General features: G+C 42.0%; 1 protein-coding gene across 4 annotated transcripts; it reads right to left on the bottom strand.

Moving 5' to 3' along the window:
* Positions 1–1,420: 1,420 nt before the first annotated feature.
* Positions 1,421–27,316, bottom strand: LOC142934558 (reticulon-1-A-like). Of its 4 annotated transcripts, XM_076078961.1 has the most exons (8): positions 9,952–10,065; positions 8,483–8,506; positions 6,137–6,344; positions 5,432–5,570; positions 3,591–3,660; positions 3,340–3,386; positions 2,888–2,946; positions 1,421–2,530 (listed from the first exon to the last, which is right to left on the bottom strand). In XM_076078961.1, the coding sequence occupies exons 1-8, from the start codon at positions 9,965–9,967 to the stop codon at positions 2,488–2,490; spliced, it is 606 nt and encodes a 201-aa protein (XP_075935076.1). In that variant the 5' UTR covers positions 9,968–10,065; the 3' UTR covers positions 1,421–2,487. The 4 variants fall into 4 exon arrangements, with proteins under 4 accessions (XP_075935076.1, XP_075935074.1, XP_075935077.1 ...); XM_076078959.1 differs by lacking the exons at positions 8,483–8,506; positions 9,952–10,065 and adding an exon at positions 26,673–27,316; XM_076078962.1 differs by lacking the exon at positions 8,483–8,506 and having other exon boundaries at positions 9,952–10,053.

Genomic DNA, 27,316 nt, shown 5'->3' with positions numbered 1-27,316 from the left:
AGAACTACTCTAATAAGTAGATTTTTTTTAAATCAAAGACTGGAGTCAAATGTTCTTTATTTGAAATGTTACATGACTCAGTTGTGAATGGAAAGGAATGCTGTGAGATGGTGCGTCTGGGACCAGCAATAAAATCTCACATTTGGATTGGTTGAGTAGTTTCTGTACCAGAAGCTAAAAACATCTGGGGGATAAGGTTGTGATGTTCTGGAGAAGACTCGTGTGACATTTCTATGGATTTGTATGAGCGCAGTGTGTGAATAAAGTTTGACTCACACGTTTCTCTTTGTAGATTTTTGTGGAGCTCAAATGATTTACTGAACCTCCTCTGAGATCCTCTGGTTCTGTTGCACCATCTTGAGGCCAAAGCATCAAAATACACTGAACTGTAAACAGATCCGAGTTATTTAATTAAGGTGAGGTGCGGCCCCACTGTGGGTAGCTGTGGGTTTACTGTGGGCCGGGGCAAACCTTAACGAGGCCCTTGTGGGTTAGCCCTGCAGGGCCCCCTGGGTGGATTATCTGTCGGCAGCCCACATGGATGTATGAAGACAACTGGATACAGCTTCTGTTTTTATGAGAGTTGCTCAACGGCTCATGAAGCTAGAAAAGTTTGACGTCCAAGTAGAGGATTCCGATGAAAATACCCGGATCTTCTGCATTATGGGGCCCACAGAGCATGAGTACCGGTTCCTTTGGCCCCGGTCCAGCATCGTCCTCATTAACGGAGGAAGGAAAATAACTCTTCAGCTATTTGTGCATTTTACAACGAAAGGAGGACTATTCATGTGTTCATACTGGGAGGTTGATTTTACCTTCAAACTAAATATCCTCAGGGGAAAGTATTTGGCCCCCATGGCATCAGTTATTCTATTGCTGGTTTCTTGTGCCTTTGCAATACATGTAAAAAAAAAAAAAAAGTTGTGTGAACAAGAACATAATGAAACATTTCAGCTCATTATAAAGGGTTCTGTGGCTCCTGGTTGTTGGGAGGAGGTGAAATTAAGTGAAATTTCCATTCCTATATTTTTACTGTATATATAATACATATATAAGTCGTAGTTATGAGCTAGTGATTGTTTTTCATCATCTTAACTGAGAAGCATTAAAAATGTAAATTAAAATAGGATTTTTGGGGACATTATTCTACTGGCAAACAATACAAATCCCTACAAATGTTAAGCTACCTATTTACTTTTAATAAGTATATAATCTAGGCTACCTACTTCATGTCCTTCATATAGAATGTCTGTATCACAGCCTATATATCACATCTTTGTCATATTCATAACTTTGAAGGTAACATTTCTGTCATTCGTCTTTATTTGTTCCGTGTTTTCTTCTCCTGGTGGAAATGGGTTGAAGCTAACAGGAGCTAACTGGAGTTAGCCGAGTTGACGGACAGACGAGGAGGCGGGTCTTTCTTCGTCTAGAAGCTTTATTGATAATTGTTTACATCTCACAATGCATTCCACAAACACGGCTCCCAGCTGGAAGCTTTTTATCGTCACAATTGAAGTATGAAGTTTATCATTCACAATTATACTTGCATAACAAAGAAATGCTCCAAGGTTTCCCAAAGTCACATCAAGTCGCAACTTCATTAAGATATTTGTTCCACAGACAGAATGGTTATTTTTTTTTTCACTTTTTTAAAATCCCATTTCATTTTTTTTTTCACTTTTTAAATATTCAAACTGATGTAGATGAATGTAAACGTGTTTCTGCCAGAGACTTTCATTACTAGACAGCTGCAAATGACATGGAAATAACGACTTGTATGTTGTATTCGTCTGGCAAAGGTTTTCTAGCTAGAGTTACTCAGAAGCGATGACGTGTTTTTTAAAATGGTAGTAGTACCCCCCCCCCCCCGCAAAAAAGACGTTCACAAATTCGTCACATCGAGGCAAACGAGCTCCAAGCTTCAGGGACACTCTGGTGTTTCAGTTAAACAGCTAAATCACAAAATACGTCAACTCAGTAATCATAGCAAAAAAACAACAGATACAAATGAGGTGCTGCTCGCTCTCTCCAACAGCAGACGAAGGGAAACAAAAACAATCTCCTCGCTTTGAAAACTGATGGAAGTAAAAGACCCAAACTCTACGGAGGGAGCGTCTGACTTCCCACAATGCACTGGGCGAGGAGAGGGAGGGTTAACTCAAGATTAAAATGTGTTTCTGTAAGTTTCAGAAAACTCACAAACATTTAAAACTCGACATAAAAGGTGAATCAACGAGCCGCCCTCGGTGTCGTGAACCTTCAACTTCCCCAGAAAACACACAAACAAAAACAAACAAAAAAGGAATTCTGAACTGGAAAAAAAAAAAAAAGTGTTTTTATTATGTTGACAAATAAAGTCAGAAGGGCTGCATCCACGCCAGACGCTTCCTTCAGCCTTTTCTTCATATCCCCCCCCCCCCCCCCCCCCTCCAACCAGCTTCCCTCTCAGGACTTCCTGAATCCAAACTGCGACTTCTCGTTACTTCACTCTGCTTTGCGTTTCATCCCGGGGACCTTCGCCTGAACCCTGGAGGACGAAGGGAAGTTAAAGACAGAAATTAATGAAAATTAATGAGTAAAACCTTTCAAATTAATTTTGCAGGTCCATTTTTTAAATGACAATATAAAGACGGATTAATAAAATTGCATCATTACTCATCAAATGTAATAATTAGTTCTTGATCAGTAGTAAAGTGGTACTGAAATAATAAAGTTTAGTCTCTTGTAATTTGTAGTTTTGAGTTTAAATGATGTTCTCGTACTTCCATACGACACATTCTCTGTTTTCAGTTTAACACCAGTTGGTTCATTAGAGCCACTCTCTGGTCGGCTCACTGACCTCAGGAGGCAGATTAAGGAAAGGAAAGAAGGAAACACTACTTACTTTCCAACGATGTCTTTGACCTGGTTGTTGACCAGAGCCACGTAGTGGTCGATCTGAGCCTGAAAACACACGGACGAGAGTTAAAGCATTAAAAGTACGTGTTTCACCAATGTTACAGCAGCAAGCGTTTAAATGACACGATGTAATACGTTGAGGAGAAATGTCTCTTTGGTGGAACTGACAACAGACTGATGTTTTTGTAAGAGGTTGTTATATTTTATTATCTGTATTTTATGTAAAATCCTAATTTGTAAAGTAACTAAAGCTGTCAAATAAACACAAGTGTAAAGTAGATCATTATTGACTCAATCACCAGTTTTTGTAACCACACACATGTAAAGCAGGCGCATATTTATATAACTGTAAAATAAAGTTGAATGTAAATGAATCTGGGTCCAGTTGGTCCCTTTAGACTGATCCTGATCCACGTTGAATCATTAATAAAGACTCACCTGGTGTTTCTCATAGACGATCGGGCAGCTGAACAGTCCGATCAGAGCTGAAGAATAAGAAGAAGAAGTTATGCGACAGCTGCTTCTCGTTTGTTTGTAGTTTTAAATCAGACTGACACTGAATCTCTCAGAGAAACTAGAAGACGGATCTGATGTAATTCTTGATTTCACCACCAGAAGGAGCCAAAGTGGGAATCGTTTTAACGTGTGAATCATTAACACAATATGTTGACATGTGACTTGTTCCTCACCCAGAATAAGAATAGTGAGCCCGTTGAACAAGGAGCCCACGTAGGTCAGGATCCACATCAACCCAGCGAACTGCAGAGAGGAAACGTACATCACTGATTATTATTAAAAGATCACAAACTTCTGTACTTCAGTTAAGTACCTCAAACTGTGTACTTGAGTATTTTTACTTCATGCTACTCAATACTTTTACTCCTCTACACCTCAGAGGAAAATGTTTTACTTTGTACCACATTTATTTTGCAGGTTTAGTTGATTCACAGATTCTGAGTATTGATACAAAATATAATAAACTAATATATTATTATGTATCATTATAGATTAAACTACTGTTATCATAATTCAGTTATACAATAGATATTATTCTGAAATAACTCAGCACGAGTACTTTTTGTTACTACAAGTATGTTTTAAAGCCAATAATGATGATAATGCAGGACTTTAATACACAGTAGAAATACAAGTTAATGTGTTGTTGTGTTTTTATTAAAGTAAAAGATGTGATTACTTCTTCCATCACAGCTCACTCCTCTAACAACGATCGTTTAATGACAGAGGGAAACAAAGAGCTCTGAGTCAATACCAGTTAGAGAGAGTCTCCTCTCAGGAATTAACTCCGTTCATTCTCCTCATTAATTAATCATATACATTCATATGAACACTCACAGAGCAAATAAAAAAAATTGATGAGTGAATCAATCTGTGTGAGACGAGTCGTCTGTCTTCACAAAGAGTCCAAAATATTTGACACTGAACAGAAATATCTCAGCGGCCATCTTGTTTTCCGTAATGAACTGTTTAAAACCGGACCAGGATGCAGAAACTCGTCTGGTCTTTGTTTTGTAAACCCTGAAGCTGTGTTACTATCAATGCTTCCAGTGCTGTAACGTAACGAGACAGTTTCTCTGCTCGTGTTAATGATGAACGTGGAAACAGCCCGGAGCATCCAGAGCCAACATGGCCGCCAGTGTAAAGACCCAACACGGTTTAGATTTGTGACATTTCAATGGCCTGCTGGTGTAAACTGGTAACAGGACATTAATCAGAGGCAGAAGGATAACAGGAATATCCCAGAATGCATCCAGACACATGTTAGTGATCTGTTCCTGAGGCTCAAACTTCCTCCTGATGGGATTAAAAGAATCGGACTGTTTTTTACCCTTTAAGGGAAGTTCCTCTGCACAGCGCTGCTCTCAGGTCTGTATTTGGACTGCAGGTTGGAGGGCGCAGTGAGTTGACGACAGGCCTCTGACAGCTGCAGAGCTCTGAAAGCTCATCTGTTACCAACACTGGTCTACAGACGCATTAATCTCCTGTAGGTGGTACCGATTAACATGGCTGAGCCTTCATAAAAAACTCTGAGTGGCAGGAGGTCTATGTCACGTAGAGAAGGGCAAATGAAGCTCACCATTTAAGGTAAAGTCTCCCTCGTTAGTGGTTCTCTACATTTCTAAACAAAGGACTCATTCTTCTAAACGATATTTCCTCATTTAGTGTCTTGATAGTGGTGGTCACTCCTAAATCTCATGTAGGTATTTAACACTTAAACATCTTAAAAGACCCCTGAAGCCTCTTCAGTGATTACTGGAAGTCCCCGGAGGACGTAGGAGACCCTCAGGCTTCATTATGTTTCTACACTAATATATTCAGGTCATTTAATTCCTCATCATTCTGAGTACTAGTGCAGCGCCTGTTGCTGCTCGCAGCTTTCTCGAGAACCGCTCATGAGCACCCTCACACCTGTTAAGTGTGAAGTCGATCAGAAGAAGTGTCGTCGAGAAACTGCAAAGACAGACGCTCCCTGTGAAGCTACACCCTCAGCGTGAAGCAGAGTCGCCCTCACCTTGATGGAGTCGACCAGGTCCTCGACCAGAAACAGGTGCCTCAGTTCACAGATGGTCTTGTTGAGTTTGGCCAGAGCCAAGTCGCTGTACTTGTGGACCATCTCCTCGGACAGCGCCACCTCCTGGTCCAGGTACTGCCTGAGAGGAGCAGCAGGAGAGCGGGTTAAAGACAGAGCAGAGACCACGATGACGATGAGACTTTAAACCTCAGTGAGAGGAACGAGAGCTGCATAAACACTGTAGAATGTAGAGAAATCATCTTGTAATGTGACCTCCTAAGATTATGTTAATCTGAGCCAATGTGCTCTAATGTGAATAAACACAGTAAGAAGGTTTTGACGAGGAGCCAGGAGGGAGGATGAAGGACGTAGAACCAGCCGGCTCATTAAAGAGTCCACTGTGTACTCAAAGTGATCCTGTTAAGTATTGTACGGTGGTATTCTGTGTGGTTTAATGTGATGCAGTGGTAAATATAAAATAAAGGACATGTAATGTGGTCCAGACACACGTAACCTCAGCAGACAGACCAGAGTGCCTGCAGCACCGACTGATAATCAGGATTAATCAGGTCATTGATCTCTGTGATGAGATCGGCCGAGTTTGATTCCCAATGAAACCAGACTTTAATGCTTCAGTTTACAGTTCAGTTTCCATCTAACCACTGAGTGAGTAAGTCTCTCTCTCTCTATCTCTCTGGTACTCACTTGAATGGGTGCCCCTCATCTGACTTCTGGATGGCCTGCAGGATGCCTTTGTATATCCTGAAGCAGATGGTGACGGAGAGCAGAGCGAGGCCGACGTAGGAGCTGACGCTCACGATGCTGCACAGCGTCAGGGAGAGGAGCAGCAGCAGGGCGGCGCCGAACACCACACCGGTGGTCTTCACATCACGCCAGTAGAGGAGATCTACCACTGCAGGGGGAGGAAGAGGAGGAAGAAGAGGAAGAAGAGGGATGTTAGTGACAAACATCCAGAGAGACATGACAGTTTCTCCTCAAATGAGGCCTGGAGGTGTTGCTGCATGTACGCTGTATTTAATATTGAACTGCAACAATAAGGAGTCAACGCACCACATTTTTTATTTTCGTAAAATTGAAATCATTAATTTACTGATATTGTGCTGTGATTATGGGTTTAAAATATGCTCTTTATTGTTCCTCATTTATAAGAATAACTGGACGTCTGATCGTTGACATGCCCAATAGCTAACTGATTGCGTTAATTCCTGAAAATCTGCACGACCAGTGGTTTTCAGAGTAAATCAGTACATTTCACACCTCTGTCTAATACGCACGATGAGATCAGAAACCATGAAATTGTCGTATGAAGTGACAGAGACGCCGTTTGGGAGTAAAGATAAAAATCCATGATTAATTTGTTTTGGGTCCACAACAAACACAAGACTTATAAAATATATTAGCATCAAGTTTAAGTTCCAAACACTGTTTCTGCCTCCACTCAACAGTTTAAACTAGAATCACATTCTCTTGGTGGGTGGATGTGATGGAGCAGCTCTTAAGTTGATGTCCTGAGGTCACACACTGTCATCCCTCCCTGCAGCTTCTGACTCACACTTCCTCACGTCTGTGCCTTCTGGACTTTCTTTACACCCCCCGATGACTACTTCCCTCTGACGTAACACCAGCTCCGCCGGACACATCGGAGGACATCCGCTTTGACTTGCATGAGCATTATGACTCCGATTTCTGTGGATAAACATTGAAACTCCACAAACGCTCTTCCCTTCTTTTTGCCAGGTTTTTGATGAAGAACTAAATGGCTGGTCACAAAAGAGAGCTATGAATAACAATAGATCTATGGACAAAAGCTGCTGTAATATTGGTGGTCGAGATTTTCTTAACTCCTTCACAATAAAAGCCGGTAGCAGTTCACAGACTGGCCAATCAGTCTCATCTTCCCAATTTTTTGCACACACACACACACACACACACGCACACGCACGCACGCAGGGAGCTCCTTCACTCTCTACGGACCCCAAAGACGGGCGGTGGTGGTGAGGGGGAATCGAACTGTCCTGGGAGACAGCTGGGCTCATGACCCGCGTCCTGCACCGAGCACGCTTATATTTCACCAGGGAATTCCAGGCAGGTCAGTGGACAAGTTTAGCAGTGAAGGAGTCCTGGGTTTCCTGCAGGCTCACAGCTGACACATGCTGTACTTTGTGACTCTGAATGACAAGAGCGGCTCGAACTGCATGCTGGAACCTGACAGTGCAATGTTTCTGCCTCGCTGATTGGAAAATAAAGCTAAATAGTATTTAAATGTGAGGTTTCAGTTTCAAAAATCAAGTACACGATCCACATCACGAAACACAACAGTGCTGTGACTTTAGGGACCCGGGGCCGCATACATCCAGAGATAAAGAGGGTTTGCCGATAAGCAAAGCGGCATTAAAATGCAGACTGAGGCTGCAGGTGAGCTGATGTACAGAGAGACAGAAGCAGGTGCTCAGCACTCACCGGACACAATGCGTTTGGCAGCCGACCAAAATATTCAGAAGCCAACAAAACGGGCTTAACGGGCTGAGTGGACAAATACAACTGACCGCTCCGACTGCAGGACACGACAAACACTCGTTCAACATAAATCAGCCGAATATAAAACATGTTTATTCTACCGAGCTTAATTTAAAATGGGATCAACGATATATCATTACAGTCATAACAAAAACGGCTGAATATTCCCAGTTTGCTGCTTCTCAAATATAACAAAATGCTGCTTTTCTATCTTTAATCTCCGTGTATCTTTAGTATCGATGCGTTCTGGACTGCTGGTCGCATAAGGAAAGTTTTGACGGCTATTTATCACTATTTCCTAACATTTTAAAGGTGCTATTGATAACATTAAGATACTAGATGTTGCACTCTCACTCATTCCATTGTATTCACTTCACAACAAGTAGTTGCCAGTTCCGTTAAGGACGCATGTAGAAGTATGCGTCTTTACTTTTAGTATAAAGTACAGTTTAACAGGATTAGAGGAGAAAAGAAAACAGATTTGAAGAGTACAAATGTTGTATGTTAGCTCACCCCATGGTCTTTCTGCACAGTTACCTGATAAATGAGATAAACCAAGAATGGCTCATTACTTGACAGGTTCGAAACAAACGCCACACGTAGAACATTCATCAACACAGAGAAAAACAAACACGTTGGATGTTTCTTTTTGGTGCGAGAGCTGAAATCGAAGCACGCAAAACAACATTTTGCGTTTCTTTGTCACATGTGACAGCAAATTAAATCTTTGGTTTTTGGGGGATTTTCCGACAAAACAAGACATTTGAAGATGTCACCGTAGCGTCTGGTGAATTTACGAAGGGCATCGTTATAATAATTTTTGGGAAATTTCACAAGGATAAAAGGTCAGCAGATTAAAACTATAATGAAAATGATTGTTAGTTGCTCCTCTACTTGATAATCAATTATCAAAGTGTCTGTTTTTTTGTTGATGAATTACACTAATAACTTGCAGTAAAACCTACTTTAATGAAACATTCACATCTGCTGCATATGTTAGTATAACCAGCTCCTCTACTTGGCAAACGCTCTGCAGTTTCTACCAGAGTCATCTTAAAAAGTGGACGTTTTTTTAAATATATCTCAGTGCTGCTGCTGTTTTAGAAAAGACACCACTGAGAGACAGACAGAGAGAGAGAAAGAGATAGACAGACAGAGAGAGAGAAAGAGATAGACAGACAGACAGAGAGAGAGAGAGAGAGAGAAAGAGAGAGAAAGAGAGAGAAAGAGATAGACAGACAGAGACAGAGAGAGAGAGAAAGAGATAGACAGACAGAGAGAGACAGACAGACAGACAGAGAGAGAGAGAGAGACAGAGAGAGGCAGAGAGAGAGACACTTTATTATTCCCGCAAGTGGAAATTATTCTATCTCTATCTAGATCAGAGGGATTTCCAATAAAGACGACGCCTCTAGGCTCATTTTAAACAACCGCAAAACGTGGTGTCAGTCGTCTCACTCACGGTTATTCAGACACTAATCATTAGAAACATAGGCTGTATTTTCGGGAAGCTTCTTGCTTATTACGCAAAGCGGGGTGTACATGTGGGCGTTACCCACGTTAGCTGGCAGCTAGCTCTCCCCCTAATTATCTAACTGGTCAGTATGCTAACTCTGTTAGCTACGCAGCAGTACGGTGACCGGTAGGTTGACAAGAGAGACGTTTGACTGGATGTGAAGACAATGACAGAGTAGCAAGCACGAGGAGGTGGGTGAGGAGCACGAGGAGGGGGAGGTTCCGCGGTCCAAATGTGGCCACCTGGCTACATATGGTAGCAGTAGCGTGCTAGCACCGCCGGAGCCAGGCTAAAAATAGTCCGGTATGACCTCCGCAGACGGCCCGATATCCGCCTCTCTCTCTCCGGGCTCATCCAGACACGGTGCTCATGCAAATTTTAAACCACCGACATAACCGTACGCAAACGCGGCATGTAAAAGAGGAGATAGCGGGTCGGTAAACAAAAGATTATAAACCAGACTAACCCCGTTTGGCGTCCATCTTGAACCTCCGTTAAGCATGCAGCGACACAGCGGCTCCGCCTGAGCTAGAGAGGTGAGAGCGAGAGACCGAGAGGAAGAGGAGGGAGGCAGACATGCGCAGCTCGGCCTCTTTTGATGGACGAGTGATTACTACACAATTAGGGTTTTTAATATATAACGTTTAGCTCCATGACAAATCCTGAATAGTGAAAATGAAAGAGGAAAATGCCCTGACGCACTTTTGAAGAAAAGGAAAACTATCACATGCAGCATATCTTAAATTTAACTGAAGAGGGTATTTTTTGTATTTTAGTCAATGCACAGCAGGTCATCTGAACATTGACTGAAATTTCTAACAATATATGAATAATTGGGTTTAAATGGAGTCCTTTAAAGCAAAACTTCTGCTTGTTTAACGCGAAACGACAAACTTAACTTGGTCTGAAAACACGAAATGTCTGAGGAAATTATTAAGAAAACAGATCTGTAAAATACAGCTTTAGTAATAACATACAAAGCCCCTTTTACATTTGATTTCTGAGAAGGAAAACAAATCGAATACCTTCCAGGACTTATAGTTATTTGATTAAAAAAAATAGAAAATAAAAGAAAAACCTCACATTAACTGTTTAGACACGGATTAACATAATCAGGAAACACGAATTAATTCACATTTCATATAGTGACACAGCATGATGATCAAAGTTGAACCGAGTCAGACAGAGGCGTGTTAAAGGCCGTCTGTTATGAAGAAATCTGTATCTGTAATAAGGATTGTGACAACAGCGGAGGGAGGAGGTGGTGTGTTGCAAAACACCGCTGTAAAAGGACAACCAGCCCCAGAAAGGCCAAGCAGAGTAGATCAAAGTTAGGAATTCTAATCCAACACACTGGAGGCAAAGAAAGGAAGACTGTGCATCAGTTAAAAACCCATGTAAGGAACGGCCAGCTGTCCAGTAACACCAGGTGGTAGAGCAACTGGCTCCAAAACAAAGAACGAGGATTTAAAAACCAGGCCTGATTATAGGTGAATATAACATATGAGTTTTATATATTACAGTGGACTGAAGGCTTGAATCTTTGGACTCAAAACAATCATTCTGAGCTTTTATGGGGCTTTGAAGTAATCATTCAATACTTAACATATATTGTAGATAATTAACATTATATTGCACACAACTGTGCTCGGTCCAAAGTCTTGTATTTTGGTGCCAAAGCTGCGTTTTGATTGTTAAAACCGTTGAAGGCTGCAGGAGCTGAGGGAGACGTTCAAAACATTCAGAAACCTGTAAAACTGGAACAAGTCTCACCTGCAGGTTCACGCTTTACATATGTGAGCAGGAAGCCGTGCGACCAGTTACTCAAACAAACTGTTATGAAGTCATTAGTTCCCCTCAATGATGCAATGTTGAAGCATCACCTTCAGATTAAAATGAACAGACACACATACATCTGTTTTGATACATTGTTTTTGACTATGTCTTGTTTGCTCTATGCTGCAGTAATCCTGTACATTTCCCCGCTGTGGGACTAATAAAGGATTATTTTATCACATTCTCCATCGCTGTGTTGCAGATTACAGATGGAGGATCACTGATGGATGTGATATAATCTAGATTTATTGCTTTAAATATTCAGTTTACTGTAATGTAATTAGTAATCAGGTAAAGCAGATCATCCACAGAAGCTGGAAACATGAAATATTTCACAATTTTGCTTAAAAATAATTGCTGATTAACTTTCTTAATCCACTAATCAATTCACTGACTAATGGTTTCTGCTCTAGTCACTGACAATGTTAAAAAAAACACATTGGATTTGTACTTAATGGAATAAAACAGTCCTTTATATTCTTCTTTAGGCAAAGAAGGCGACTAAAAACTGCCATAATCTTAAAGGATTGTTGAGTTCTGACAGTTGACTCATCGGTTTGGTCTTTTCCTTCCCTCATGAACACATCACAACGACTTCAGGAGGAAGGTGATGAGTCATTGTTGGTAATAAATAATCTTCCTTTTTCCTGACGACAGACACGGTTGAACTTGCGACAAAGCTTGATTATTTCACTGCTATTGCAACGACAGTTTATTACCAACACACACTCACACACTGAAAAGTGCTTCTTCACTGTAGTCCTTGTGGTGTCACACAAACCCTCCTGACAGAAACACACCAGCTTCTTTCAGCCGAACAGCGGACACGTCGTGGTCTTCGCTCTTGTTACCGGCTCAATACACACACACACACACAAAACACAATGGCTTCAGTGTTGGGATGAGAAGCGACAGCAGCACCATGATGCACTGACGGCAGGACACATGAAGATCAGCAGACAGCAGGACTCTGCATGTGATAACAACAGTGTCTATATGCAGAGGGATCCCTTTCCATTTTATTATGAAGTATAAGTGTTATTCAAATAAATAGGGTAATAAGATTTTACTGCCATCTAGTTAAAGTAGGAGCAGGAGAAGATAACTCCTGATGCAAAGCATCACACTTGAGAAAAGACTACAGGAACAACTCTATCAAAGGATGCCTGAACTATATTAATATTTATTTTACTATTTAAAACCCTTCAGACTCGTCTGGACTGGCACAGACTAGTGTGCATGTGTGAGACTGTTTATGCAGAAGTGTTTTAAATAGTTAGGTTTTAGTGAAGATGCACGTGATTGGGAAGTAAGTAGTGAGTGTACAACTGGATAAATTAGACTTTTTTTTTAATGTAGTTTGCTGGTTTTAAACGTCGTCTTCATTAACTTTTATTCATCAAGACTTTCCTCCGGTCACCTCGGAGGCGTGCGAGATTTCCTCAAGAAACCGAGGTAACACCGAGTGAGTACAGATACACAAATGATCATTTTGTGGGTGAAGTATTACTTTAAAGCAGCAAATCTAAGACTACAAATTAAATGGAGCATTGAAGTCATCATGAATCCAACTCTGAGCCGTGGTAAGAACAGGCCAACAGGGTGCTAAACAATCAGATGTTCTATAACCGGAAATGAGCATTTGTTCATTATTATTTAATAACTAATTTATTGTAATAATGGACAAATAAGGCAAGAAAGTTTTCATTTTCTTGTGAGAAATGGTCACACAATAACCCACAGCCCAAAGTGTTAGCCGTTTCGATTGCTTGTTTCACACAAAAATATTCATTTTACATCATTTATGACGAGGAAAAGCCACAAAATCCTCACATATTCCTCACAACTGATGACAGAAATCCATAGTTCCTGCACAAAATACTGCGACTGTACGTCACCGATTATCCACTTTCATACTGCAGGAACACATCATGAAGCCTGAGCTGTAAAACACACCGAACATTTAAGTTCTTCTATCACATAAAGCCCAGGCCTGCTCTCCTCCATCTCATTAGCATATTCAAGGCCCACTAGTGGATCATTAAACTGTCACTCTGCTCACAAATCCCTCCTCCTCCTCCTCCTCCTCCTCCTCCTCCTCTCTACTGTCAACCTTTGGTCACAGTGGCTGACCGTCCAAAGGTCTCCTCTGTAGCTGCTGCAATCATGTTAGCTGTGAGGACTCAGAGCCTCCGGCTAGATAAGCAAGAGGAGTCACCATCAGATACAAATCACACTGACAAGAAAAAGTAGTCCCACAGAGGAATGAAGCAAGACATTAGTAAAGAAATCTGGTTTCCAAAGCTCAGCCTGCAATGTTTGAATCGATGAACCCAACAGTGAGGGTGGAAGAGCTCCAGATAAATGTGCTGCAACATCTGACTCCGATTCACCAATCGATTCGTCTCCGTCTTAGTACCAATGTCAAATATCTATTTCCCTCAGTCAGCAAGAAAGAAGAGCCGAAGCAATACAATAAAAGCAGGCCATCTGGGACAGCGTTTCTCCCCCCTAAAGGTCCGTGCAGCAGTGAACACCTCCCACCACGCTGAGGGTGGAGGTGTTCACTGTCCAACAACACAAAGACAGAAAGGTGGAGGTATATATACCCTGTTTTCTCCAGTGATTGGCTGCAGGCTCGCAGACCACAGAGTTGTTCTCCATGCCGTCCGATCAGCAAACACACATTCCAGACAGAGTTGCCGAGCAAGAGGCACTAAATGTGGGCGAGTAAATGTGTGTCTGTTAGGCTGCAGGAGGAGGAGAAGGAGAAGGAGGAGGAAGGGAGGAGGGAGCAAGGCTTCCTTTGGGGAAAAGACTGCAGCGAGCGAATGAACTGCCTCCTGTCAGCTGACTGTCTGCTGCCAGCGCTCTGACGCAGCAACTATAAACGTCTCTGCCTCGCCCTCCTCCCGCTCGGATCAGCCTCTTTGGCATGCTTTCCCCTCCCTCCTCACCACAATCTGATCTTCCCTTTCCCCCTCTTTTTCTCCTTCCAATTTCACCCCCCACCCCCTTCATCCCTCATTCTGCTGACGAAGCAGTATGACAGACTAGATAAACCATGTGAAACTGATTCAGTTGTATTCATTGAACCAGGCAGCATCGACAGAAACCTGCACATGTTTTAGATTATAAGAAGTGAAAAACAAAAGCTAAATATTTGCCACAGAGGTATGAAAGTACTGCAATCACTACCAAACAGGATGGCTGATCATCTGTAGGGCTGAGTGTCAATAGTCTCAACTGGCATTAAATATCTGGTTAGAATCCTAATGTTTAATGCTGCAATTGATTATTATTTTCATTGTTGATTATTCTTGCAATTACATTCATGTCCATAAAATGTCATGCTTTGATTGACTAACAGTCCAAAACCCATAGATAGAGGATATAAAAACAGCGTTAAAGTCAACTAATCAGCTGATCTATTTAAATTTCAGAAAGTTTAAGTTAAATCAGTTTAGAACCATTTTTGTTTCAATAAAAAGTAAAATCCTTGGAGTTTCATTTTTGTCCTCCTCTCCCATGAGGCAGTAAAGCATAGTAAAGTGCAATAATAGTAAAAAATGACAGCAGGTTTGAGGACAGGGAGATAAAATCAACCTGCATGGCTTTGTGTGTTACCAGCGTATATCTGACCATGGGACAGAAGCAGGGAGTTAGACTGAATCATCCAGGCTGTAGTCGCTGACTTCTTCCAGTAGAGGGAGCTGGTCTCATTTTATAAACCTCTCTACTTCCTTCTCTTACAGCCGAATTCCAAAGGCCCTTACTCATCAAAACACAGACCTATAGATGTGTGTGAGGCTTCAGTTAAAGGAGCAAAGACCTGATGAATTAACTTTATCAAAAGTTAAATAGATTGATTTGATACAACTTAATTTACTACAACTAGAGGACAGGTCTACATATTACATGAAGCAATGATAGAATGATAACTTCAAGAGATGAAAGCTCAGCTCTATTGTATTATAATAAATGTTCTGATTGATGGGAACTTGATGGATTTGTCCCTGTTAAATGAGACTTTCTGTGTTGAGGACGGAGTGTCCTCCCCGACGTGTCCCGGCTCTCTTATCACTCGGTGCTCTGCCATCAACAACGTGAGACCTCCAGCTCATGAGAGGAGACGTGTTGGTGGTGAAAGAGCCGGTTACATAAAAAGAGAAGCACAAAGTGACCTTTGCTCTGCTTCACTGACGACACACCCCAGAGCCCCCCCCCCCCCCCCCCCCCCCATCATAAAACTGTAGACTTCAGTTAGATTATTGATGAATTTCATTATGTTTTTCTAACATTTCCATGGTTGGAGGTTTCACCCACTTGAGTCACCACAGACAGCTTCAGGGCGTCTTCACACTTTGATTTATTGTGATTTCTTCACCATGTTGCTTTACTCACGAGTCAAGTCTGAAGTATTGCTAAAACAAACGCTCATTTAATAAATTAATACAGAATTAATCATTTAAATACGTTACATTTTGACGATTAGTTTGAGGTAACTTTTTAAATATGTATTTTCAATCATATAAACTTAATCTACTATATGAAACAATGATTATGTTAATATCTAATTATTGGTCATTCTAAGTTACTTTTGCCGGGTAATTGTCTGGTAAATGCAAACCAGATATCAGGTGCTGGTCGTTGCAATGACATTTAAACAAAATTTTCAGTTACTGTAAAAGTACTGTTTTGCTGTTAATATATTAACAGCAAAAACTACATAATTTACATAGAAGCAACAAAGCCCCTTTTACCACCAACAATTAGGCTAGTCAACAGAGACAATTACTCGATTGACAGAACTGAAATTTCTGTTCAGATGGCAGCGCTGCACCCCCAGTTGTGTAATGAAGAACATTTGCCGAGTGATTATTGGGTCGGAGAATCCTTTGTGGGCCTGCCAGTGTCGCAATGCAGGGAGGAGGAGGCGGCGGCGGATTTAATTAACAGGAGATCCCTCCAAAACACAGTTAAAGCATCGCCAGCTCGTCCCACTGCTCCAGTTACAGTCTGTACCACTGTGGATGGCATTAATAAGAGTGTGTGTGTGGATATTAACGGATCAATATCAGTTTAAATACAACCGAGTCATCCATTAAAATGAAGAGTAAGCAGTTTGTTATGTTCAGAGAGACAGCAGAGCCCCGGGGAACATTCATCACTTTCTAAAAGCCCTGAAGAAGACCGCTCTGCATTCGGCCTCTGAAACATCATTACATCACAGATTTATTCTCAGTTACCTCAGAGTACATCAAAAGGTCAGCTACTGCGGTTTGCAACGATGGACGATTTAAAACTTGCCATGGATATCAGAGGAGGGGGCACCACTAAAGTTATCAAATGCATGAATTATGTTGACAAAAGAGGAGAAAGCACTTCCAAAAACCCCACATATTCCTGCTTCAAGCTGCAATTGACAATTACTTTCAGGAAATTGTTGTAAAAATGGTGATTATAAATTCTGAGAGCTCACTGACGTCTTCAAATGTCTTTGTTTTGTCGGATTAACGTTGCAAAACCAAAAGATATTCAGTTTACTGTGATATGTCACTTTTGATTGATTGAGTAACTGACACGCCACATTTTGACTGCACTTTGTACTTCAAGAAGAGAAACTCCTTTCCTCTCCTTTGGACTGAACTCAGTTGTCTCACTCATTGTTTTTATGTATTTTTGTCATAGATGAATGGGATCTAATGGACTGGTCTATAGTGTCTACTTGATCTTCCAGAAACCATCATTTATTATATCAAACCAAGTTAAAGAAAAACACATCTGTCAAATAACCTGCTGATAGGTAAATATTTAAAGTGCTTACAACACATTCTAAAATCATTACAGCTTCAGGTATTTGGCACAGAGGTTGATATTCAGTATTTAGCCTCCGGTGCATAAAATGTTATGCAATCACGATTTACAGGGTGTGGAGAGAGCTTGTAAAGGGAGTGGTTGGTAGCTCTGGGTGTGTATGTAGTTGTGCGTGGGTGTCTATAAAGGTGGTATTGGTTTCAGATTGGCATCTCGAGTTAACTCCAGAGCAGAACGAAGCTAAAACCAGACAAACGTAAATCAAGATATTCAACAGCCAAATGGAAGAAATTAGAAAGGCCTTTACGAGTGTTTGTAGGTGATAAACGTCTGTTTCACATGACTTCTTATTTCTGCTTATCATGCTTAAAATATCTTAAAATAGACGATAAAAATGGGCTCGTGTTTCCAACAGAACAGAAATAAAAATGAATATTATCACATTTTACTTACCATATCTTAAAATGAAAAAAATAAAATGATGAAGTTATGTTAAATCTAATGACAGACATGCACAAAATGCAGCAAAAGCAAAAATAACCATAATGAGAACACGCAACAACACAAATTAAACAATGCAAAGGGGTTAATTATCAAAGAAAATGCAGAGGGGATGATGCAAGAAAGGAAAAAGGTGACACTAACGAGGAAGTGAAGGGATCTGAAGTGAATACTGGCAGCTGGTGGTGGGGCTGGGAGAAAATAACTGAGGAGAACAAAAGAGTGAAGATGAGAATTATGCTGATGAACATGGAAGGGCCAGTGATAACTGGGTTGGATGTGATGGTGGGGGGGATGGTTTCCATGCCGGGACTGGTTTATTTTACCTGCTGTTATGTTCACGTTTGGCATCTTAAACACTTTGCCGGCCTCCGCGCTCTTCGTAGCAACCGCCTCGTCTGGTTTGTGGATGGGGGAGTGGACGAGCGGCGCTTGGGATGGGGGCTGCTGGACGTCGAGCTTCTCCAGCTCGGCCTTGCTCTTCTGGGGGGAGGCCTGGGTGAGGAGGAGGTAGGAGCTCTGACTCGGAGCCTCCTCTTCAACCTTGGGAGGTGGGGCTACTTCGGTCACAGGTGGAGCTGAAAATGGAGGCACGTCTTTCTGCCCAAAGCTCAGGTCATCATCCATGGGGATCTCTGGGGGCTTGGAGGAGGCAAACTTGGAAGTATCCAGAGCCTCGAGAAACTCGTCGATAACGCCCCTGGGTGGGCGCTCGATGAACTCGAACTCCTCAGAGGAGATTTCATGCTCGGAGACCTCCTCGGCCATCTCTGGCTCCTCCATCTCCATCTTCTGGTCCATATTCTCGGTTTCCACCTGGAAGCTGGCGGGGTTCTTGGCCATAGCCTCCAGGACTGGAGACAGGGAGTCCGCTGTTGGCGACTCTGAATCTGAATCCTCAGCAGCGGTCTTTTTGCTCTGGAAGACAAGAGGCTCAAACTGATCCTTCACTTTCGGAGAATCGTGGCTTGAAAACCAATCTTTCTGCTCAATCTTGACTGGTTTCTCTTCCTTGACCATAGTGGGGGTGGTTTCCTCCGCCTCTTTGACGAGATCGAATGCGCCAAAGCTCGTGTCGTCTTCGACTTTTACTTTGTCAGTCACTTTCACTTCCAACTGCTCAGTCATCTCCTTCAGCAGGGACACTTTAGCATCAAAGGCAAACGGGTTGTTAGCGGACAGATTGATCGGAGGGTTGGGCGACTCCATCATCCTCCGTTCAAGGATGGGACTCTGCTCCGGACTTCCCTCTGAGGAGCCGGAGTCCATTTTGTCGGGGTTGAGCGGGGAAGACTTCAGGATGTCTGGAAGCGACGGTGGCAGAGGAGAATCCTCTTCCTCCTCATCGTCGTCGTCATCTTTCAGACCAGATGAGAACTGGTTCACTGACTGCATGAGCGAGTCGGCAGCCATCTTGCCCGTCTCAAATGTTTTCCCCTCATCTAAGAAAGATGGTGGAGCATCCTGGGATTCTCCAGTCTGGCCATACTGAACCAGATCCGGAGTGGGACTCTCTGACATTTTTGAGGCCCTGTTGTCAGACTTGGAGTCTCCAAAGTGGGAGTAACCACTGTCCGCCAGTGGGGAAAAGCCCTCAAATGGGTTGTTATTCTTCTTCACCTCATACATCAGGTCATCGTCTTCATCAGAGTTGTTGTCGTGGTCTGGCTCGTACCTGGAAGAGCTAAAGGGAGCCGTGTCCTTGGAGAAGGTGTCCATGGAGTCCTTGGAGTTGTCTTGAGACGCTAGGAATGGTGAATCCCAGTGCTCTGTTGGGTTAGAGGAGGCAAGGTGAGACTCGGGGACCTTCATCTGGGGGTTCACGGGGGAGGGGCCAGTGGAGGACCTGTCTGAGCTAATCAGCTTCTCCTCAGGTGAAAAGGAGACTCCACTGTCTTCACACGGATTATGAGGCCCTGGGTCTTTCCCTAAACTCAGGTAAGGACCAGCTAACGGATCTTCCTTAATCTTACTACGGCCCGGTCCGGAGCCACCTTCTTCACCCACCCAAGCCATGTCCTTGGAATGAGTAGTGGGGGGTTTAGTGGAGAAGGAGGAGCCAAAGGATGCGGCAAATCCCGAAGCCGGTGGCTGGTTGGGACTCTCGGTCAGAGAGAGCTCCTCCAGAGAGTCGGGGGAGTGAAGAGGGGAGAGAGGAGAGATGGGAGCAGGGGAATCACCCTTCTGCCCAAGTGCTTGAGTAGAGAGGGAGGAGGGAGAATGCAATACAACACATATCAAAGACATACTCCATTCCTTACAGTGCCCACCACACCTGGGTGGAACTGGTACCACAAACATTTTGAGGAACACGAGACCAGACAAGTGCTGCTAAGAGGTTGGCTGTGGCTGGTAGATGGTACCAGTTCTAAAAATCAGTACGAGTATAGAAAACAACAGTAAAGGGGTCACAGAGAGAAACCGAAGATTTAAAACAAATACTGAGGCTCATCTAATTTGGGATGTTATCCAGATAAAGTTAACCCGTTTACTCTCATCCAGATAAATTGGTTCTTTGAACATAGTTCAGAGGACTGATCTGTTAATCCTGGATGAAGTTAGTTATATAAAAGCGGTGGATTCTAATTTTGAAATAAAGGCCAAACGAGTAGAGTGGAAACCATGATCAGCACTCGTATAGGGCAGGGTTTTCTTTAAAGAGGGGTGGTGGCCCACCTTCACAGTAAGACACTGTGGGAAACTATCTAATAGACGGTTATGACGGACATATTTTCGCCTTGAAATTTTGATGTCCAATTGTTCCTTGCCCTACTTGACTTATGCTGCCCCATCTTCAGTTCCTAACAATCAAGTTTGAGTAAAATGTAAAAGGCCAAACCTACAAAATAAGACCCTATAAAAATAATAGAATTATCTTTAGGAAACCAATTTGTCTTTAAACAACAGCCATGTTTTTTTGGACTACAATATAAAGGTTTCCAATGTCATTTGGCAGAGAGTATAACTTCCACAGTCAGGAGTTGGCAGCATTTGTCTGGTGGTCTGTATTTACCACCCTGGTTTGATGCATGGTGGTAAAACATGTTTGTCCCCAGGTCTGGTGCCAATAAACCATGCTCAGTCCATCTTACAAACACAAACTATTAAGTGATGGTAGATAATGATTCCTCTCAAAGAGCTCTCACAAAATATTGTTAAATATAATTAATCAATATTGTTTCTGTCAATCACTGAGGAGAATCATTATTCTGACTATACTACTTGTGTTAAGTTCATGTCAATCTACTCTACAACAACAATCACATGTGAGTCACAATGCAACACAAGCAAAGTCAAACATCCAATTTAGTGTTTTTAAGATATTAACCCACAAGCATCCGATGCAAACGCTAGAATACATGACAAAAACCTACAGCTTCTTACATGCAAAGGGTTGTTTTTGCCACTTCATTGAATAAGGGAGGGAAAGTGAACTGAAGAAGTGGTGAAAGAAAATAATAAAAAAGGAGGAACCGGTGGGGAAACAAGAAAGCAGAGAGAACTTGCCTGTAGGGAATTGCATCAGAGGATGAGGCTGAGCTTTAGAAGGAGAAGGTACATCTGTGGAGAAACACGAGAAAGCAGCAGGAAGTGAGTTTAGTCAGCCCAGAAGAGAAAAGACCAGGGGAAGGACAGATTGCATCTTCATTATCAAGGAATGCAGTTAGTGATGTTTAAAGTCTAATGTGGAAAACCAGGTACAACATAACGGTAGGCCTACATGTCAGTAAGTCTCAGCTGGGACGTCTTAATTAGAGCTTCTGAGTGTAGTTAAAGAGGGAGACGTGGGTCCCTGCAGGATATTCTTCACCCCATTTTACTTTTAAACAGCCTGACATTCATTGAATGTTGAATGTGATGCTGTATGTTTACATTGCTTACATTGCTTACTCAACCTGTTCTCTCAGGTGTGTGAATATTTGTGAAAGGTTTAATTTGGTAGTGAGGGGGGAGGACAGAGCATCGGCGTCACAGCAAGACTAAAACAGACACGACAGCTCGCTGTGGAGAAAGATAAAGAGGGCTGAAAGCACACAAAAGAGGACAGCGGTCACGAGGAGACAAGAACAGAAAGAATTCCTCTCTGATCAGGTGGAAGTGATTACGATAACTGGTTTGTAATCCTCAGATTTCACAGCAGTGAGCAACAAGAGGGCAACGCCGGCAATTCAGCTGCAAACGAAACAAGCTAGGGAACAGAATTGTAAAAAATCTAAATAACGTGAAATACTTGCACAGCTTTAACAGTTCTGTAACTAACAGCACATTTTGACACGTCAACAACAGGACTTCAGTAATATGATCAGTGATGTTGCTAAAGTGAGAAAACTTGATTCTGAGCTCTGTAAGTTCAACCAAATAACAAATAGTTAAAAACAAATTAAGGAGGAATGTTTCTGGTTGTTTCACCAATTTAACAAAACTGCATGTAGCAGGACAGTAAAAAAAATCCAGGTCCGAAGTGTGAGGAAATAAAGACGATAAAGTACAAAACTACTCGTCAACTATGTGTACAGTTTTCCACGTCACCGAGAGAAAGCAAGACGTTAACACTGTTGAAAAGATGCTCCGTATGCAGAACCAGCCTAAGAAGCATCACGTTTAAGTTTTCTTCAGTCTCAAAGTTAGTTACTAGCCAATTGGCGCTCGGATCCATAAGTAGAAACACTTTTGTTTAGTCAGGTTTTCCACCCAGAAGGTTAACAGTTTACTTTTGTATTTACGACATTATAATTCCTGTAACATCCACGGCCTCCTCTCCTTCAACCACAAAAGTCATTAGAAGTATACAGAGGTAAGTGACAAGAACCAAGGAAGTGCTCTTAAGCAAGGCACTAGATCGCCAAAGAAGACGAGAGAGAGCTTTGTTTGCATTGAGCAGCTCCCACTGTGAAAATAAAGCAGGGTGGGAGACTCATACTGTATGTATATTCATCATATCATGAGTGTGGATTCAAATCAAACTTTGACAATCACAGTCAAAAATCTGCATAAATTATAAGAAACATCGTGAGTTGATTATCAAATTTATTGGATTCACGTACATCAGAAGCTTCAGAGAATTTGTCTGCAATACAATTCATGCTGATCTCATGATCTGATCATCATTTGGCCAAATTGATTGTTCATGTCAGGCCTCTTTGTTTGGTTACCTCTGCTGTCAAGGTTTAAGTTCAAGCCATGAAGAGGATCTGTAGGATTGAACCAGACAGGTTTAATATTAAACGGGTTGGAAGCTTATCAAACATCAGATTAAATGGGAACCAAAGGGATCCCAAAATCTAAACATCTAAACCTGAGTTCTTACATTCAGTCTGAATGTGACAGAATGCCTCTGAACAAGGTGGTTCAAGCTGCTGGTGTGTATCCCGTTAATAGTGAACAGACTCTTAACATTTAGACTACATATAACGGTAACTGGGCACCGTTTTAGCAAATGTTACCAGATTAGAGTCAGCATCACATGCCATCCTAAACATAGCTGGGAACAATGCACACTTCTTCTGGCTGGAGGCCTTTACAACCTGCAGCCGTTCAGGTTTTGGTCAGTTTTGGTGACCAACTAAAGGCCCAACTTCTTAGGTACAACCTAAAAACTGTGTGTTGGCCACACGTTACAATGGTTTTTACATACAGTAAAAAAAGTATTTAAACAAAAAGAAAGTCATGTAAATTCAGAAAACAATTAACATCGAGATAAACCTCTACCGTTACCGTTCATCACAGTACCATTAAAGCTACAATTCTCTGGTTCAAGTTGTAAAATATTAGCATACAAATGTGTATGTATATACATATATACTGTATACACACATATGTATAATACAAATGTTCTAGTGTCCTATGACAGCAAACTGAATTGATACATTGTTGCTGAAACAATTGAAATAGCTTTTTTATTTTGACCATTTTCTGACTTTTAATAGAAGAAACCAAAAATAAAAACGTATTATATTATCTAACTGACAGTTTATCTGCCTTGCTCTCCACACAGGTATTTTTCGCCTCCTCGAGCTACAAGTATCTCGATGAACGCTCTTGCAGCTCCACACCGACATACGACTTCAGACCGAAGCTAGGCTAACTGCATCCTGAGACCAGTTCTGTACTGCAAGGACACAGCAGACACCATCATCTTTATTTATCTAATTATAGACGTATCGGTTTCAGCTTACAGTGAATGTTGATCAACAAGTAAGAAATGTCAGATATGTTTGAGGTCTCATTACATCATCACTTTAAACACCCTGTAACTCACTCCCTACCTACATTATGCTTTAATCATCAGATTTTAAAAGGGACCTTCATCAAAAATGTTTTGCAGATATATTAGACTTTTTTTTAAACTCTCAAATATTATTAGTCTTTAAAGACCAATAATACATAATAACATTTGAGAATGATACCTTCCTTTTTTATGAGTTTATAGAAAACTATATTTATTATGATTTTTCTTAGAGTAAAAAAAAGTACCATAGTCTCAAAAATATAGAAAATATTTGCAGTATTTCAAAGCCATAAAATCAGTTTTAATGTGATGAATCAGCACAACATGGGTAAGTATCATCAGCTGTGGAAATCTCTCTGCTTATCACAGTGATAAGAGGGACGATTTAAGACAGACAAACATGTGGTTCTCATTTTATTCTGGAGTTTGACTCACTTCTAGACTCAGAGCCAGCTGCTGTGCTGGCAGAGTAAAAACTACAGATAGAAGCCACCCGGTGTGGCTGAATTGGGTGGAGGGGGTCTGACTCTGAGGCCTTCACCAGGATACAGAGGAAAACAACACTGGACGCTGCACATTGAGCTTTAATCCTCCGTGACTAGTGTGTCCGAAGCCTCCCCTCTCCATTTAATCCACCTGACCACTTCACAAGCTCTTCACAAATACACAGTGACAGATGTAGGTGACCCAAAAATAAGATGTAGGCCGACGGAGATCGTTGATTAACCATCCTGTGAGTCACGCTGTCGGACAAAGGCCGGGGGGGTGGCGACAAAGAAACGTTTTTAGGGTGACGGGTGTCAGAGCGGGACTCATCGAATGAGAGTCATGTTCAGGGAAGAGAAGATGGATTAAAGACAACAAAGGAAAGCAGTGTGTGGGGTGATATCTGAGTCCTGTTCATCTAAAACACAATGATATGGTGCTGGTTTTTGAGTTTGAGCCATATTGCACTCAATTAAAACATTATTATAATAAGAGAGTTCATGATACAGTAAACGGCCTCTCATGGACAAAAACATGATGAATGCAGCTTCTGCATCTCATGTCGACACTTTGGTCACATTCAACTTTTCGGCATTATATAATTACATAGAGAGATGATGAAGGAAAATATTTAAAGAATGTACAACCAGCCTTACAAGCCTTCACACGTCAAAATGACCAAGTGAGTGACAAAAGCTGTCAGACCATCTCAGAGATGAAAAAGAGGACACTAATAGGGGAGAAAAAAAAAAAAAAAAAAAAAGAGTTATTATCCTTAAGTGTGGGAAAATAATAATAATGTTTTTGTCTTTTGTTCAGACTTGTGACTGCAATGCTTTAACAAGCTCCTGGCTTGTTCACCTAAACCTAAACAGGCCTCGCCAAGCAGCCCCACCCTGTCTGTCTGCTGCCTGGAGGAGGCAAGACGGCCTGTTAACACATCCCAATAAACAACAACAACAACAAAAGCATCAGCTCACAATACACACTTCCTTAAATTAAGTCTTAACATTAACAAAAACGCCACTTGAGGACCATTCAGACCTGTGGTAGCAGCATTAGAGGAGACACAAGAAGGCCTCACGGGCTGAATTGTTTTTCCAGATTTAGGGTGTTGGTTTGGGAGGAGGAGATGGTGAATGGCTGATAAAATGCCGGCGACAGAGCGACATGCATAACACAGATTGAAGGCTTTTGGGGTTTTAGTCTGGAAGTAATATGGGAAAAGGAAAAGAGCCCGACAGGGAGTGGACGCAGAGCGGATTCCTTTGTTGTGACTAATCTCTGGGTTACAAGCTTCGGTACACCGTGCTCTAGCTAACGGCCCCGTGCTTCCATTATCGGACAGGTCCTCACCCCCCCCTAAACGTGGCCGCATTTTTTTCTTCCTACTTCATTCATCCGCCATGCTATTAAAAAAAAAAAGTCCATCTCACGTTTCTATCATAGCTATTTTTATTCTTATTCTAATCTCCTCGTTTTTCTAGATGCATGAACTATACATGTTCTGGCGTTTAGCCTTACTAATGTTACCGTTAGCAACAGCGGACACGCCACGGGTAGAGTCACATAACAGACGCTGTTCAGTCCGGCACGATACTGACAAGTATAACGGTGGAAAACATTACATATATTCATGTGTAGTGTTCAATATAACACGATTGATGCTTGTGTAAAAAGGACCGAGTTGTCAACACATCGTTGAAGGCTTAAAAAAATGGTGCAATAAGTGCATATTAAGCTTCATGTGTGGAAACAGGTGGGCCGCATCTCTACAACACAACCTGAGCTAACCTGTTAGCTTATTCAACGGGTAAATATATATAATAGGTAATATCTGTGCGACAACACCGGACATGGATTTATTTATAAAGCCATGTTCTAAAGTGTATAAAGACGTACACACGTCTGGTTAAAAGAGTGTTTCCCCGATGTAAAAGGATATCTTTACTGTCTGACAGTAGGTTATAGCTTCGTGATGAATCTGCTTTAAAAGGTAGCACCGCTAACCGGCTAACCTCACTTTTAACGGAACATAAACGTTAACAAATCTGTGCTAACATTTCAATATGATTTAGTTGACTTTAACTGGAAATAAAGTTGATTAAAATAGATACAATGTGGCGCCACACCCCATTTATTTATCTCCATTTGGGCGTCTGGACGAGCTAACATTAGCCTACAGAACTGTTAAAAGATAGAAAATACAGGTTTAACTACACTTCACTCATAATATACCGTTGATAAAAATATATATGCATCTATTTAAATTGCTTTAAATCGCTCCAGTATTGAGTTATTTCAGTTTCGACACTCACAAGATGCTGGAGCTGGTGGTTCCTCTGTCACCGCAGGTTGCTCTGCTGCTTCTTCTGCGGAGGCTGGAGCTGCTTTCCTGGGTTCAGCCGCTGGGAGGACGTCGATCTCCGGAGAAGGTTCTGGCTCAGGGACCGCCTGTGGCTCCTGTGGCTCCGGCTCGATCTGGGAGGACTCGGGTTCGACTTTCGGGGCGACAACTTCTTCTGGCTCCTCGGCAATTAAAGAAGGGATTTCATCGGGAACGAAGGAAGATAAGCTGGTAGAGTCCGGGATGGCAGTCTCCTCTGCCTCTGGCACTGGTTCCGTTACGCGCACAGGCTCCGGTAACGTTAACAACTCTTCCTCTTCTTCTGTGAACTCGTGTGGCGCACTATCTTCAGCTAAGTGGCGGTCCAAGGCGTCCTGAGCCCCGCCGACCAAGTCCACAATATCATCCACGCTGAAGAGATCCTGTCTGGGCTGGTCCGGCTCGGCCTGGTAGTGGTGCACCTCTCCACCGAACAGAGGAGTGGTGGAAGAAACGTGTTCGTTGTCTGCCATTTTTCTTTTTATGTTTTTCCCCCGAACTGTCTTCTGAGGTGGGAAAAAAGGTTTCCAATCGGTTAGTTGTTTTGGGCTCGGTTTCCTCGTGTTACTAAACTTC

This window comes from Anarhichas minor, unplaced genomic scaffold (genome assembly GCF_050575085.1).
Source record: "Anarhichas minor isolate MPS153535 unplaced genomic scaffold, ASM5057508v1 ptg000069l, whole genome shotgun sequence".
Classification (NCBI taxonomy): Eukaryota; Metazoa; Chordata; class Actinopteri; order Perciformes; family Anarhichadidae; genus Anarhichas; species Anarhichas minor.
The sequence above is the reverse complement of the archived record's forward strand: the minus strand, read 5'-3'. Positions and strand labels throughout refer to the sequence as shown.